The 15,874-nt window shown below is 63.0% G+C and overlaps 2 protein-coding genes across 3 annotated transcripts in view; one reads left to right on the top strand and one right to left on the bottom strand.

Annotated features, from left to right (window-relative positions):
- Positions 1–652, top strand: part of SSBP4 (single stranded DNA binding protein 4) — a 46,639-nt gene extending 45,987 nt beyond the window's left edge. Inside the window, exon 18 of one of the 2 annotated variants that reach the window (XM_054013395.1) lies at positions 237–652. In XM_054013395.1, coding sequence (XP_053869370.1) covers positions 237–266 — 30 coding nt within the window. In that variant the 3' untranslated portion in view covers positions 267–652. The remainder of the gene's footprint in view (positions 1–236) is intronic. The other variant, XM_054013394.1, reaches the window with a different exon arrangement.
- Positions 653–2,469: 1,817 nt separating this feature from the next.
- On the bottom strand, positions 2,470–9,922 carry ISYNA1 (inositol-3-phosphate synthase 1). Its single transcript, XM_054013945.1, has 12 exons — positions 9,800–9,922; positions 9,132–9,261; positions 7,624–7,748; positions 6,846–7,007; positions 6,190–6,319; positions 5,809–6,002; positions 5,232–5,381; positions 4,592–4,807; positions 3,920–4,084; positions 3,649–3,762; positions 3,252–3,469; positions 2,470–2,955 (listed from the first exon to the last, which is right to left on the bottom strand). The coding sequence occupies exons 1-12, from the start codon at positions 9,920–9,922 to the stop codon at positions 2,757–2,759; spliced, it is 1,926 nt and encodes a 641-aa protein (XP_053869920.1). The 3' UTR covers positions 2,470–2,756.
- Positions 9,923–15,874: the final 5,952 nt, after the last annotated feature.

Raw genomic sequence — 15,874 nt, 5'->3', positions numbered from 1 at the left:
CCCGGGGCGGGCGGGGCAGCTGCAAGGCATCAGCCACCCCCTGGAAGAACAAACCTGGCACGGCTGGACCTGTGGTGGGGGCCGTGCGCTGGAGGAGCCTCCCCGAGGTGTGAGCTGCCCCGCCCCAGCCGAAAGGGGCCAGTTGGCTCCCCCTGCCCTGCCCCCCCCAGCGCGTCGGGCTGGCCCCGGCGGCCTCCCCCCGCCTGCTAATGCTCTGGTGTCTCCCGTCTCTCTAGTACTCGCCCAGCATGACAATGAGCGTGTGATCGGCTCGGACGTCCCGGCGCAGAGAGCCAGACGCCCCCGCGGTTCTAAACTCTATTTAAAACACCCGCAGGAACTGGCCGCCTGCCCTCCTGCCAGCACCCCCCCGTTTCCCCCTCCACCTGGGGCACAGTCCCCCCCTGCACTCTATTGGCACACAGCACCCCCTCCCCCCACGCCCTGGCCCTGCCCTCCCCCTGCATCAGGCAGAGACCTGGGCCCCGCTGGACTGGTGCTGTGGGGTACACGGTGGGGGGGGGCTGCTTGTGCCAGGCAAGAGGCTGTTCCCAGGCAGGCGGGGGGGGTGCTGTGGTGGGAGGGTGGAACCTGCTGACTACTGCGTGGGGGGGGGGGGGGCAGAGCTGTGGCTGCGTCAGGCAGCACCTTTGGGGGCTGGGAGCCAGAGCACTGCCGGGGGGGGGGGGGGGAGGCGGGGGTGTCCAGCCACAGACAGCTCCTTCCCTGCCAGGCAGCAGCAGTGGGGCAGAGTGAGGCTGGGGATGAGCCCCCCTCCTCTGGGGTTACAGGCTACGGCTGGCAGCCCTGCCCCCAAGCTCTGCCCAGCCCCACACAGCAGGGTGGGGGGAGGGGGGTATTTATTTAAGGGTTTGTTTTGCTGTATAGGGTTTAACTTATCATGGGCTTCCCCTCCCCCCCCCTGCCCCTCAGCTTCCAGGGATCCCCCACCCCCTCCAGGGGCCCCGGCCGCACCAGAGCCTGCCGTGGAGCCATAGGACAGACCCTGCAGCCCCCTGCCCCACCCAGCAGTCTACCCCCCACCCCAGTGTAGTTATGCCAATTCCATCAGCTGCTCCTCCACAAATACCCTCGGTCAGGGGTGCCCCCCCCTTTCTGCCCATGCTGCCCTGCAAGCCACAGCTCCTCAGGCCCCTGGGGAGGCCGGGCAGAGCCCTCCCCTCCCCCCCCCCCGGCTGCCAGCTAAGCAGAGCTGCCTCAGCCCCCTCCTGCTGCCCAGGAGCCCCCCCCTCCTTTCCTGTGAGCACCCCCATGGCAGGGGGAATTGCACCTCCCAGGTGATTGCTCTCTGCTCACGCAGGAGCCCTGCTGCCCCCAGTGCTCTGCCCCCCAACCCTTCCACAGCCGGAAACACCCCATGGAGTCTCTAGGGAATAGGGGACCCCCCCCACCCTGTTTGCTCAGCCACTGTGATTCCCCCCACCCAGTCCCCCATGGACAGACTGGGCTGGGCCCCTGCCCTGCAGCAAAGGGGGGCAAGTGTACATAGGCCCCCCCAGCAGCCCCCTTTGCCCCAGGCGCCTGCCCCTGCCCGCCATGGGGACCACTTTTAACTTTCAGATGAAGGATTCTCTCTTTCCCCCCCCGCCCCCCTTTTATAAACATGAAGGACCTCAGCAGCAGCGCGGCCACGCTCCCTCCAGCTCTCAGCCCAAAGCCCCCCCGCGCGGGCAAGGGGGACGGAGCTGGGTTTTCTGTTGCTGTTCGGGGTGAGCCTCCGCCTGCCCCACTCGTGTGCTGTGCCCGCCGCCGGCTGGGAGGGGACGCAGCCCGCTGGTGTGTTGCTGCCGGGGGCAGCGCCTCCCCTGCTAGGTTAGTGCGTCTGTGTAGGGATTGCGTCTGTTCTTTCTACTCTGAAGGCTTTAGACTGAAAGGTGCTTATCAAAAAAAGAAAAGAAAAAAAAAAAAAAAAAAAACACAACGAAACAAACAAACAAAAAAAACCCAACAAAAACAAGAAAAGAAAAAAAAACACCCAAAAAACCTGCATCAATAAATGTAATTTGATTTTTTTCATAGCTCCGCCTCCTTTGTCTCCCCCTTTACCACTCCCCAGGACCCCTTCCACAGCACCCCCCCAGGGACCAGTGCACCACTGGCGGGGCGCCAGGCTGAACACCCGAGCACCCTCCTGCCGGAGCCATGAATCCCACTGCCCTGTGCCGGCCCAGCACTCACGGAGCCCGGAAACCCCCCCGCCAATCACTGGGCCCCCACCACAGGAAGGGGCTTGGGGCAGAGACTTGGGTCTTTGCCTTGGTTTCCCCAGCTGTTCCACGCCAGCTGGAGCTGGGTAAAGCCCCAGGCCACACAGTGCAGGGCAGGGCTTGTAGGGCGCACCCCAGGGAGACCCCTTTCACAGGAACACCGCCATCTCTGGGCACCGCTTCCCCGGGAAGAGGGCAGGGCGCCAGGTAGAGACATGACGCAGAAGGATCAACAGAGACAGACATGCTCCCACTTTTTATTTAAAAAAAAAAAAAACACAAACATTCCCAGCTTCCAGTTACTGGCAGTGGAGCCTGGGTGGCTGGGGGAGGGGGCTCCTCTTGTGCCCCCAAAATTAATTCAAACTAAGAATCCCCCTACAAAATACAGTCCCCCGATGGACCCCGGCTCCTATCCCCCTTCAGGCTGACCACGGTCCCCTCTCCAGCAGCGGCAGTTCTGCCCCCCCATGTCTCAGCCCAGACTCCCCTGGGAGCCGGGGGGCATTGTGGCCATGGGGCAAGGCCCTAGTTGTCAATGTGCAGCTGGGCTTGCGAAGTGCCATGCCCATTACTGCCTGGGCACAGGTAGCCGTTCACGTGGGCAGCTGCCCTCTTGAGGGAGACTGGGCACTCGGCCAGACGCGCTCGCTTCAGACTCGGACACGGCCGCTGCATCTTGTGCTCCAGCAGCATGTGGTTCTGGGGGGGCAGCCCCACACAGGCCCTGCGGGCAGGATCAGAGAGAGCAGCATGTCAGGGGGGAGGGGGCAGAGGCCTTTGCAGCCAGCTGGACACCCCACAGACTGGGCACCACCAGGTCCCACAGGGGCTAATGCAACTCGCCCCACCCCTGCCAGGCTCAGTCAAGGGCCCAGGCTGCTCCCGAAGGGGCCTGGGCACTTGGGTTGGCGAAGGGAGCGGGCACCCCAGGCATGGAGGAGAGTGGGGAGCTGGAGACGGGGATAGAGCCGGCACCCCGGGAGTGTTGGGGGTGGGGGGGGAGGAGAGAGCCGGGGGTACCTCAGGATGTTCTCGATGCAGCTTCTCTGCCGGAAGAGGGCGTTGACGACAGGGGAGCCCTCAGGCACCAGGGGCGCCTTGCACAGGAAGCCCAGGATGGACAGGACGCTGTGGAAGCCCTGGAAGTTGGGGTCGCTCTCGGTGCAGAAGCTGATGCGTTGGCAGAGCTCGGTCAGGATGGCCAGGTCCAGGATGATGGGGCTGGCCAGCAGGGAGTCCTGGGGGTGGGGCAGAGTCAGTGGGGGGGACAAGGCCCAGCTCCCTCTCCCCAAGGGAGGCACAACCCAGGGCCAGAGGGGCCAATGCTCCCCCCCGCCGCTGTTTCTCCCTGGGATACCATCAGGGCAGGGAGGGGGGGTTTTGACCTGTGCCCAGGGACAGGAATTCCCGGCCCTACCTCGCAGGTGTTGTGTATGACAATGGTGTTGGTGCCGCCCATCATGATCTCCGAGGTGTACTCGTCCAGCGCCCGCTTGCTGTCACCCACGTAGGGCACGTACTTAATCACCACCTGCAACCGAGAGCCACCTGAATACTGGGCCCCAGACCAGAGCCACCGCCGGACAGCGGGTTCAGGGCAGCTTCTGTCCCCCCCCCCCCCCCATCCGCAACAGAGCCAGGTACAACTCCGGGGGGCTCCCTCACTCCCCCCACCCCCCGGCACTCACACAGTGATCGGGCTTCTCCTGGGGCCCATAGAGCAGGGGGTTCGACTGCACCATGTCGTCCACCACGTTGCTCTTGGAGGCCTCCTTGGAGCGGAACTGCTGCGGGGCCGACAGGTTCTTCCCATCGTTGTTGCCCAGGTGGTTGTAGCTGACGATGGATACTGTCTGGGATGGGCGGGGGAGCAAAGATGGGTCACAGCAGCCCCACAGATCACAGCCACAGCTGGGGGAGCCCTGGTCTCCCTGCCCGCCTCCCAAACCTGGCTGCCGGGGAGGCCCAGCCAGGGCAGGGGGCTCTGCACCCCCCCCACCCCACCCATGCCATAGGACGAGTTTGTCTAGATTCCAAGCGGAAGGGCCGAGCTGAACCACCACTGGCCCCCACTCCCGGGATGCTCCAGCCCCCAGAGCCCTTGGGGGTTATGCAGATGCGCCTCAGTCCCTACCCACAGCCCTCCCCCTGGGGAGCTGGCCTGCACCCAGCTGCAGGAGGGTTACAATCCCTCCCACCCCACCCAAGGGCTCTGCTGAGGCCAGATTCCCTCTCCCTGGTGACTGTGCCGGGACTCAGCCCCTGGACTCCAGGAGGGGAAACCTGCCTAGACCCCCAGCAGCCCAGCGGCGTCACCAGCCCGGCATGCCCCGCAGCGGGCACCCCCGGCACCCCCTCACCTTGAGGCCGGCGCTGATCAGGAAATCCACCAGCACCGACTTGAGCTTGGTCTGGCCAGACTTGAAGTCGTCTCCGCAGATGAAGACGTGGTGCTGCAGGGCGAGCTCCACGGCGCCCGGCACAAAGGTGTTCTGGGGGGAGCCGTTGATGTAGGCGCAGCCCTCCAGGATGCTGGCCACGGCGAAGAGCGTGGAGGGAGACACCTCGAGGCCTCGCTGAGTAGATGGGGAGAGCTCAGTGCAGCGCCCGTGGGGGGAGGGAGCCCCGGGACACCTCCCCCCCCCCCCGTGCACAGGCAGCCCCCACCCCCAGACAGTCAGTAGGAGCATCAGGCCCTCAGAGAAAATAGATCACAGGGCGTCACTGTCAGCTCTATCCCCACATCCCCACCATTCAACCCAGCCCCCCCATGCAATGGGGCCACTGCCCCCAAACCCAGCTCCCCCGGTCCCATCCCCCCCCAGCTCTAGGACTGCTGTGGCCCCATGGAAGGACAAAGCCAGTGCCCCCGCCCCTGGCAGGAGCCAGAACCAGCCCCCCAGACTGGCTGCATCTGGAGCACCAGAGACGAGACCAGCCGCCACTAGCCCAGCCCCCGGCGGGCGGGGGGGGGCCCACATGCCCCTCACGGGCTCTCACCTCGATGGCCTGCAGCAGGTTGGCGCCCGTGTCGTTGACGCCCGGCAGCACGTCGCAGAAGCGCTCGGTGTTGGCCGTCCACAGGACCACGACCTTGTCCACCCCGCTGGTGGCCTTGAACTCCTGGATGTCCCTGCGGATCTGTGCCACCTGCACGAGGGGCTTGTCAGCGCCCGGCAGCACGAACCCAGGACGGGGCACCAGCAGGGAAGCTGCTGGGCCCCCCAGACCTCCGCAATTTGAGGGATCCTGCCCTGCCCAGTGTGGGTCAGCTCAAGTGGGCAGCAGGGATGGTGCTTGGGGTGTAGGTGCCAGAACTGCGCCCCCAGCACCCCCCTGCGGAGCACAGGGCCCAGCCTCCCCAATGCTGGCACACGGCCCAGGGCTGCCCTTGGGAGCCGCGATGTCCCAGATCTTGCAGGCAGAGGCTGCTCCGAAATCCCGGCCCAGCTGCCCCAGCCCGTCAAAGCCAGCCCAGAAGCCTGCATTGGGGCCTCCTGCTCCCCCACCCCCAGCCACGGGGCTCACCCCTGCAGCCGTGGGAATGTAGCAGATGGGGATCCCGCACCCCACCCACCTGCTCAGCCTTCGTCCCGCGGAGGACGTGGTCGGCTCGGTCCTCCTGATTGGCTGCAACGAATCCTGGGATGTAAATGGACGGGCGGGGCTTCATCTTCACCATATGGGGCCAGAGCTGATCCTGCAGCTGCCAGTCGAAGACCTTGGCCCGTCTCATGGCCTCAGCCAAGTTCAGGGAGGAGACATCCCAGCCTGAGACCCGAGAGGAGACACCAGTCAGAGCTCTGGGCCCCCGCCCACACAGCCTCCCCTCCTCCCAACACAGCCCCCCCGCCCACACAGCCTCCCCTCCTCCCAACACAGCCCCCCCACCCACACAGCCCCCCCTCCCAGGACCATCCCACCCCCCACTAACAGCCCCCAGGGCATGCACACTCACCATCAAAGACGATGTCATTAGGGTGCACCATGGGCAGCAGGTCCCGGAAGGGCACGTGGACGTCGCCCGTAGGGCCAGTTCCCAGGCAGACGGTGGACGCTTGCAGCAAGGAGCCGTAGTAGTTGGCGTACTGGGAAGAGGGAGAACACCAAGGTGACACTGAGCCCCAGGGGCCCCCAGGCCGGGGAGCTCCCCCACCCCTGGGGACCTTCCAGGAGGGCACAGAACATGGGAGCCGGGCCAAGGTCCGAGTGCCCAGCCCTCGGCTCCCAGCCGGACCATGCCACATGGCTTGGGGAGAACCCCCCGCACAGGGTCTGAGCGCCACATTCCCGTCACCACGAGCACTTCCCAGGCCGTGGCCAGGACAGACACGGCCCCGCAGCACAGCCCTACACCCCCCAGGCTGGGAGCGCCTCAGGGGCCAGCCTGGAGCTCGGAGGCCTCACCGCCAGCCACACCCCAGCGGGGCAGGGCTTTGGCTCATCTACCCACTCGCCTGGGCCCAGGCTCCATCTCTGGGCAACTGGCTGGGGCCGCATCTGGGCATCTGAGACGAGCCAGCCGGTCACAGGCCCTGCCGCCTGGGGGGCTGGCTAGAGACCACCTGCCCCCTGGAAAGCGCCGCCAGACGCCAGGGGACGAGACTCGCTCACCTTCCGTCCGGTCTTGGTCATCCAGGAGAGGCCCAGCCTGTTGGCCAGCACGGCCGCTGTCACCGTGGTGCCGTTGTTGCCGCCCCAGCCCACCAGCATCACCCCCAGGCGGGGGACCTGCCGCTCCGTGCGGAAGGTGAACTTGGTCGACTGCGGCCTCACCTGGGAGCCCCAGAGACAGGCAGTGAGAACCAGGGCGCAGCCTTCACACACAGCACAAGGAGAGGAGGGGGGTGGGACAAGACGCAGGTGGGGCACGCTCGTCCGCTGGCGCTGCAGGGGCACAGCAGGGCTCTGCACAGCGACAGGGCAGCAGCACCCGACCGATGCACCAGGACAGCTTGCCCAGCCCACCCCAAGGCTGGGCCCCTCTGCAATGGGGTGGCTGCTCCCACCAGCTCCTCAGAGCCCAGGGAAACCAACGGCAATGCGATCACACCCAGCACGGCACCGTTTCATGTTAGAATTTTGAGCCCCGGCCCCATGGCGCAGACGCCCCCAGGCTGCGGCGGGCAGAGGGGAAGCCACCCTGCAGGCAGACTGCTCAGGCTACAAGCAGGACGTGCCCCCAAGGGCCCCCTCGGCTCCATCGCTCCCCTGGCCGAGCGGAGGAACCCGCCTGATGGCAGCTCACACACAGCCTGGGTCCAGCCCAGGCCAAGCAGAGCTCTGGGCCACTCCTACCAGTGGGGCAGGTGCATAGAGACGAACAAATGCGGTTCCCCCTCCAGTGGGCACAGGGCCACGGTCCAACGCTGGACCCGCCAACTGCAGGTACCTTGGTGACGCCATCCTCCCTGCTCACGTGCACGGTGCTGTACGTGTACTTGGCCTCAATGTAGTCCTTGCTGTAGGTCACGTCAGGGCTCTCAACGAGGAACGTCTCTGCCATGTTTCTTGGAACTGCGACATGGAGGAAGCAGATTATTACAGACCCGTCAGGCCTCAGGCCCGGCAGGACCCAGGGTGCAAATCATTCAACACCCACTGCCCCTGCAACCAGGATTCTCCCGGCTGTCTGCTAGGCCAGCATTCCCTCCCTTCCTGCCAGCTGTCCCCTGGGCCAGTGTGTCCCCCTGCCCCAGACTGGCTCTTCCTCTCCCAGAGGCCTTTGCTGAGGAGGGGCATAATCCCCATTTAACAGGCAGGGAAACCGAGGCACGTAGCAGTGAAGAGGCTTATCCCCCTAACGCCACCCAGGTAGTGAGAGCTAGAACAGAGGTATCCTAGCTTCCAGTGTGCAGGCAGGAGGAGCCCTCCAGCGACCCAGGCGCGCCACAGAGGAGCGCAGAAGTGCCTGGGTTTCTGTGAGGCTGCGGGATGTGGGTCGGGGTGGCTTGGGTCAGGCTCCGCGCCAGGCCAGGCTCATTGCCAGACAGCAACAGGCCTAGAAGTTTGGCTTATTCCAAGAGGTTCTTTGGGCTCACGAGGGCAGGGAGGCATCGGGTGCTTTGCTGGTGCCCGGTGGAGCAAGGGGGAAAGGGGCAGGGGCAGCCCCACCAGCGCCCAGCCCAGGCCCCCAGCGGAGCCACACAAGCCAAAACAACCCAGGGACAGGAGCGCAAGCCCAGTGCAGCCTGGCTGCGGCCCATTTCCATCCCCGCTCCCCAATTAAACATGCCCCCCCCCCAGCCCAGACCCCCTTCTCCACCCACCACCCCCAGACAGTTAGTGGCATGACCTACAGCACAGCACAGGCAGGGCAGGAGATGGGGGGCCAAGCTGGGGGGGGGGGGGGGAAGAGTACTCCTCCAGCTGCTCTGACAGGGGCCGGCCTGGGCACGACGCCCCGCGATCTCCGCTGCCCAGAGCTCACCGACTCACCCGCCCCGTGCCTCAGTTTCCCCCATTTGACTCACGGGGAGCACGGTCGGGCCGCGAGGCTAATCGGTGCCCACGGAGAGGGCTCGGTTATGGGGCTCTCCCGCCGGTCCCTCCCCGCCCCCACAGCCAGCCCTGCCATGGGGCAGCAGCTCCGTAGGGCGGGGACCCGGCACGGGGGGCGGGGCCGGAGGGGAGGCGCCGCCCCACGGAGAACAGGGGCCTTGCCCGGGCAGATCCCAGCCCCCCGGTGCCCCCAAACCCGCGGGGCGGAGCACCCCCAGCGCACGCTCGGGCCCGGGGGGGCCCCGGTGGCCGCGGCCGGGAGCGCTCGGGACGGGGGGGCGGCAGCTCCCAGCCCAGGAAATACACGCCCCCCCCCGACCCGCCATGGGAGCCGGAGGCTCCCCCCGTCCCGAGCGCCCCGGCCGCGGGCACCGGGACCCGCCCGCAGCCCCCGCTCACCTGGCTCGGCTCGGCTCGGCTCTGCTGCGGACCCCCGGGCATGCGGCGACTTAATCGGCTCCCAGGGCCCGCCCCCCCCGCGGCTCCGCCCCGCCGTAAATTTCCATCCGCTGCGGATTCCCCCACTCGCCTGGGCGGGACACGTGCCCCCCCCCGGACTGCCTGTAGCCAGGGCCCCCCCCCGGACTGCACAGAGCTGGTACCTCGGCCCCCCCCCCCGCTCCCCCGGATCCGCCTGTGCCTAGCGACCCCCCCTGCACCCAACAGGTGCCTGCACCTGGCACCCCCATAACCCCCCCGGCCTGCCTGTAGCCAGTGCCCCCCCCGGACTGCACAGAGCCGGCACCTCTGCCCCCCCCCGCTCCCCCGGATCCGCCTGTGCCTAGTGACCCCCCCTGCACCCAACAGGTGCCTGCACCTGGCACCCCCATAACCCCCCCGGCCCGCCTGTAGCCAGTGCCCCCCCCCGGCCTGCACAGAGCCGGTACCTCTGCCCCCCCCCATGCTCCCCCGGATCCGCCTGCGCCTAGTGACCCCCTGCACCTGGCACCCCCATAGCCCCCCCCCGGCCTGCCTGTAGGCAGTGCCCCCCAGGACTGCCTGGCCCCAGGACCCTCTGCCCCCCCCATGTGGCAGTGCCTGGGGGACCTGCCCCACGCAGCACTCACAGGCTTTCCCAGGATCGCCCCTTTTCTGAGGCAGCTGCCCAGGTGCCAACCCTCCAGGATGGTCCTGGAGTCCCCAGCAATTAACCACTGTGGCATGTGCTGAAACACATCCAGGCAAAACATGCGGCCAGCTGGGCCGCGTGATGGGCTCAGGCTTCGCCCATAATGCCCTGGGTTTTGCCCCCGGAGGTGGGCACTCCACCCCATGCCCAGCAGCTGCCGGCACCGGCCCACCTTGTCCACACACGCACAGCCCCCGAGGGATGTGAGCCTGGCAGCCCCCAGGCACTGCCACATGGGGGAGGGGCAGTGCCCAGCACCCCCTGGGACCCACTGTCCTGCGGCTCTTCCCCTAGAGGGCATCGCTGTTTGGACCGGGCGATCACCCCTCACAGCCGGTGCCGGGGGGGGGGGGGGGGGGGGGGCGGAGCTCAGCTAGGCACAGGGCAGGGAGGGGGATCATCCTAACGCTTGTTTTTTTCAGGGGAGGGTCGAGTTGCATATCAGACAAAGCCCCAGTTCCCTCCTCACCTCCCAAACTCCACCTGCTGGGGGGGGGTGTGTGTGCAAAAAATCCCCCCCCCCCCCCCCCCCGCTTCAGGAAAGGCAAATGCAGAGTTTGCAAGCCATGCGTGCGCCACAGGGCCAGGTCTAGGAAAGAGCTTAGGGGTGGCCTGCAGGCCCCTGGCTCCAGCCCACAGCAGAGTATTGGTACGGGGAGCAGTGCTGGGCCTGCAGCGATCCCAAACCTACAGTGTCTATATCAGAGTCCCTTCCTGGAGCTGGGAACAGAGGCAGCAGTACTGATGGACTTCCCCCCCACTACCCCCCCCCCCCCACACACACACACACACGAGCCGGCTGCTGGACTGTCCACAAAGCAATAGACCCAGAGGTGTGTGGTCTACACCTCACAGCAGTGGTGCCTGAGTCCAGGGGCAGCTGGACCTGGAGAGCAGAGGGGCTGCTGCCTTCCTCCCCCCCCCCCGTGAGTCTCTGCCAGTTCCCCCTCTGAGATCCGTTCTGGTCCAGGGGGTGCTGGGCACTGCCTGACCTCACCAGCTCCTCCAGCCACTCAACAAGTCCTCGGGGGTGAAGTGTGTCTCCTTCCTTGCACTGTGCCTGGCTGCTATGTTAGGAGAGAGGCCAACCAGCAACAGCATTAATGATCATTGATACTCCCCACCCTGGGGGGCGTCCCTCATGCTCCCTGCCAGATGTGCTCAGACCAGCCTGTCATCAGAAAGAAACGTCCTTAACCAGTTGTGAGCGCTGGGAATGGAGGGAGGGGCTGCCTTAGCAGCCTGGCTGGAAGCTCGCAGCTGGCCCAACGTCCAGCGCCTGCATGGGGGGCTGTTGGGGTGACCGTGGGCACCTGGCAGCAGCCAGGGGTTAATGAACGTAGAGAGGTCAGAGCACAGGAGCTCGGCTGCTAGCGAGCACCATGCACGAGAGAACAAGCAGGGGGAGCGGAGAAAGGGGCCAAGTTTTGCCCTGATAGGAACAGGCCTCACCGTCAGTAGAGCGGAATGTGGCCGTTTGTCCTCCCCCAAGCACCTTTCAGCCTAACTTTGGTGTCCCAGAGTGCTTTGCAAACCCTGACTCACACCGGCCTGGCTTGTGCAGTGAGAACACCAGGCTGGTGGCCATGTTGCACTCAACAAAACCCTGCCACCCCGCAGCGTCTGCAGCTCTCCGAGCGTGTTCTGAGGGAGAGGTTGGGATGCTGGAAAAGGGGGCAGCGCCCCGCGACAGTGACCCCTTGGGCAGCCCTGGGCTACGAGCACTGGCCACAACAAGTCCCACAGTAGCAGGGGGAGGCCGGGTGTAGGAAGCCTGGGCAGAGATTTATCAGCTCAGTGCAGACCCCTTTCACCTCAACAGCCCCGGGTCTTCTGCCGTTTGCTCCCCCCAGTTTGCTTCTCTAGCATCCCCAGCAGCTTCCCAGGCCAACGCCCCCGGGAGAGATCCTGCTGCTCGCGGGTCGGCTCTGTGTCCCTGGGAGGAAAGCATCCCCCGCGTGAGCAGTAAACGAGGGAAAGGGGCCTGGAGAAGCTGCAGCCCCCCCGAGGAAGCCTGGGCCGCTGGCCCCCGCTGCACAATGCTGGCGTTGGTGGGCAGATGAAGGACAGAACGGCCTGAGCGCTGGAATTCCAGAGCCTCAGCAAGGGATTGAAACAAAACCATGGCTTTGTACCAGGATCTTGGCTCTGAAAGTCCTGGCCATGGGGCCTGGAGCTGGTACTTTTCCACTGCTTCCCCTTTTTACCCCCTCCCCTGACTTCCCCCATTGTTCCTGTCCCGCCGCGCCGGCTCCCCCCTCCCTGCCGGAGCAGCACGTGAGCAGGGGCTCCCTGGCTTCTGCTTTTCCAGCATCGTGGCGAGGCCAGCAGCGTCGCCCGCTTCCCCAGCCCTCTTCTCAGCACCAGCATGCGCTGCCTTCTGGCAAAGCATCACCCCCGGCCCCTGTCCATGGAGACCAACGTGACCTCGCCAATAGCAGCACTTAGAAACCACCATGAGAACCCACCCCCCCAGTGAAAAGTGAGAGCTGCCCCAGGCTTGTGCAAGGAGCCCTGACCACTCGGCTGCAGGCCGTTCCGCCGCACGGAGCCATTTTCCTGCTGCGTGAGCCGAGGGAGGCAGCAAAGGCCTAGTTGGAGGAAAGGCACCTGGTCCCATTAGCAGTGCTCTAGGGCCTAACCCCCAGCCACGCTGCTGCCCTGTTTTGCAGGGCTGTAACCCGGTCAGAGCCAGACTGAGATGGGGACCCTTGCTGTTATCTTGGCATATCAACAGAAGCTGCTTACGGAGACAAGTGCCCTGCACCCTGCGAGGGGAGGCACCTGAGGGCTGGCGGGCAGAACCCAGGGAGGCCGGAAGCGTTTTGAAGCAAACAGATACAGGAGCAGCTGGGTTTTGCTCAGGGTTGGCCTTTATGGGACGTTCGTGCGTGTCACAACGGGGCCCTGTAGATTCACACCCTGCCTGGCTGCACACAAGCTCTGGGTCTCCTTCGAATGCTACTGCCCCTCTTAGCAGCAGGCCCCTGACCCAAGGCTGAGGGTATTGCAGATACCAGAACCACAGCCTGCAGCGGGCAGAAGGGAGAACTCCCAGGAAAAGCCACAGAGACCAGGCTCAAGAGCATCCTTGAGTGCTTATTAAAATGGAGCTGGGGAAAGCTCAGTGGTTTGAGCATTGGCCTGCTAAACCCAGGGTTGTGAGTTCAATCCTTGAGGGGGCCACTTGGGGATCTGGGGCAAAATCAGTACTTGGTCCTGCTAGTGAAGGCAGGGGGCTGGACTCGATGACCTTTCAAGGTCCCTTCCAGTTCTAGGAGATGGGATATCTCCATTAATTTAATTAATTTAATTTATTTATAAAGTCCTACGGTCCGATCTCGCCTTGAGAGCCTGCCTGGCTGGAGAGTAGCTCTGGCCAGGTCTGCCCAGGGAAATGGACTAGAATCGATGGGGTAATAAACTATTCTGAACTAGCTCCGCCTGTAGATGCTATTCCCGAATCAAAGTGATTTTATTCCTGAATAACGACTCCAGGCTGGAAGCAATTCTGGTCACCTGACCATGCAGCTAGAAAAGCCCTGAGAAAGGCATCCCCCAAAGCACCCCTGTGTATTCACTAGTGAGGGTGGCCTGGAGCCTGAGGGAAGGGGCTACCGTAGCCGGCCCAAGCACCTCTCTATCTACTGCGTTTATCCTCCCACTCCCAGCTGAGGTAGGACAGAGCAGCATCCGCCTTACCTAGCAACTCGGGGACATCCTACAAAGCAGGAGGCTACTGCAAGGAGCTCTGGGGACCCCGGGAGGCAAACAGTCACACTTCCATAGCCCTGGCTTTCTGCCTACAACAGGCACCTGCTGCCTTGGGCTTTTGCGATGGTAGGTTTTGAATTCTTCCACCTTAAGGCTACCCCGAGGGACCCACCTTTGTTAGTTCCCACAGCTGAACCTGGTCGCTGTCTGCCTCACAGTTGGCAACATCCCGCTAATGTCAGAGCGAGGGAAGCAGCAGCTTGTGCTTGATGTCCCGTAAGTTGACCCCCGCTTACCCTGAGTGAGCAGCTTTACTGTGCAGCACAGAACTCCCTGGGAGAAGTTGGCCAGAAGTAAGTCCTGCACCAGAACTAGCCGGGATCCATTGCACCGGTTAGCCCATCCCTGGCTTCTGGACACCCCCATAGAGAGCTGGCGTTTGGGAGCACGCAGGCTGAGAGCCAATTAGTAATCACACATGAAACGTGCAGCTAATGGACAGGAGAGTCAAGTTTCCAGACAATTAGGTTCCGATAAGAGGGAAGCTTCTGTGGCAATGCTGGGCGTGGCAGAGAGGAAGCAGCCGGTAAATTTCCACTGGCCGTTTTCTCTCATGCAGCCCTGCTAATGCTCCAAGCAGTTTGCTAATTGATTCACTTCTTGATCCCGCCTGGAACACAATCTGACAGCAGTTTATGGACTCAGAATTGCCTAGAAGCGACAGGAAAGAAGCAATTTAGTGCTATTTACACACACATTCCATTTTGGCAACCAAGAAGCAGCTTCTGTCCAAAGGGTAAGCTGTCTTCAATCAGCGTTGCTAGGTATTGGTCTTCCCCGAGTTCAGTGCTTGCTAGAGTCTCAGGCAGCCCCCTGCACAGGTCCTGGGAACAAGGGGAGGAGATAGAACAGGACTTTGGGATCAGCTGTTCCACACACTGGCTGTGGGAGACTTCCATGTGAAAGAAATTGGAAAGCAGAACACAGACCGTGAAGAGAACATGATAGTAACACACAAAATAAGGACTAGAACAGAGAAGTGAGATGTGGCACTCCTGTATCTCCTCTGATAAAAAGAGGAAAGGAAATTCAATGAGATTGAAAGAAATTTAAAAACGAAAACATTTTTAACAGAACATGTCATTAAACTATGGAACTCCCTGCCACATGAGATCAAGAGCGTAGCAGGATTCCGAAGAATTGACCTGTGCACATATGGATCACAACAACCCATGCAGTCTCTACTGCAGCTACATGTGTAGGGGATATAAACCCTCATGCGCCTACGTCGCCAGCCATCATAAGGAGGTTATGCAGAAGCCTTTGTTATAGGCAGGTTATTGCATTACATGGTTTCCTGCACCTTCCTCTGAAGCATTTGCTATTTAGACAGACAGGATCCTAGCCTAAATAGAACTGCACTAGTCCCGCATAGAGACAGATACTGAATCTCTGGGTGACATTCTGGGGCTTGTGTTGTCAGACTAGATCAGTGGTTCCCAAACTTTAACAGCCCGCGAACCCCTTTCACTAAATTGTGAAATCTCGTGATCCCCCTCCTAAAAATGAATATTTCCAGAGATTTAAGTTTAAATTTCCTCAGTGGTGATGGATGCCCCAACTGCCCGCCCCGCTCTCCGTGGGGCTTGGGCTGTCAGCCCCGCGCAGAGTGCTGGGGTCCGGGCTGCCGGCTCCCCCGCTGACGGGGGCGGGGCTTGGGCTGCCAGCCCCACTTCCTCTGGGGCTCGGCCTGCCAGCCCTGCGTGGGGAGCGCTGTGGGTTGGGCTGTTGACTCCCCCACTGACAGGGGCAGGGCTCGGGCTGCCGGCCCCAACTGCCCAGCCCCACTCTCCCTGGGGCTCGGGGTGTCTGCCTTGCAACAGGGTCCCACCTGCTGTCTCCAATGCCTGGGGTCCTCTGTCCGCCCTTAGTGAAATTTTTCCGGCGAACCCCCATTTGGGAACCACTGGACTAGATGATAAATAAAGCCAGAAGGGACCACAGATCATCTCGTCTGACCTCAAGCATAACACAGGCCTAGTCTGAAATACTTCATTTGCACTAGGGCAGATCTTTGATGAAAGTATCCAGTCTTGATTTGTTGCCAGGGCTAGAAAACTCACCCCTACTCTCAGTAAATTGTTCCAGTAGTTAGTTACCCTCCTTTGCAAGTTTGCACCTTATGTCAAGTTTGAATTGCTTTAATTTGCAGCCATTGGCTCTCGTTAGACCTTTGCCTCCTAGACCGAAGGGCCCCCATTATCAAGTGTTTGGTCCCTAGATAAGTCATTCTAAACTG

Source organism: Malaclemys terrapin, chromosome 24, assembly GCF_027887155.1.
Source record: "Malaclemys terrapin pileata isolate rMalTer1 chromosome 24, rMalTer1.hap1, whole genome shotgun sequence".
Classification (NCBI taxonomy): Eukaryota; Metazoa; Chordata; order Testudines; family Emydidae; genus Malaclemys; species Malaclemys terrapin.
Note: the sequence above shows the minus strand (reverse complement) of the source record. Positions and strands in the feature narration are given on the sequence as shown.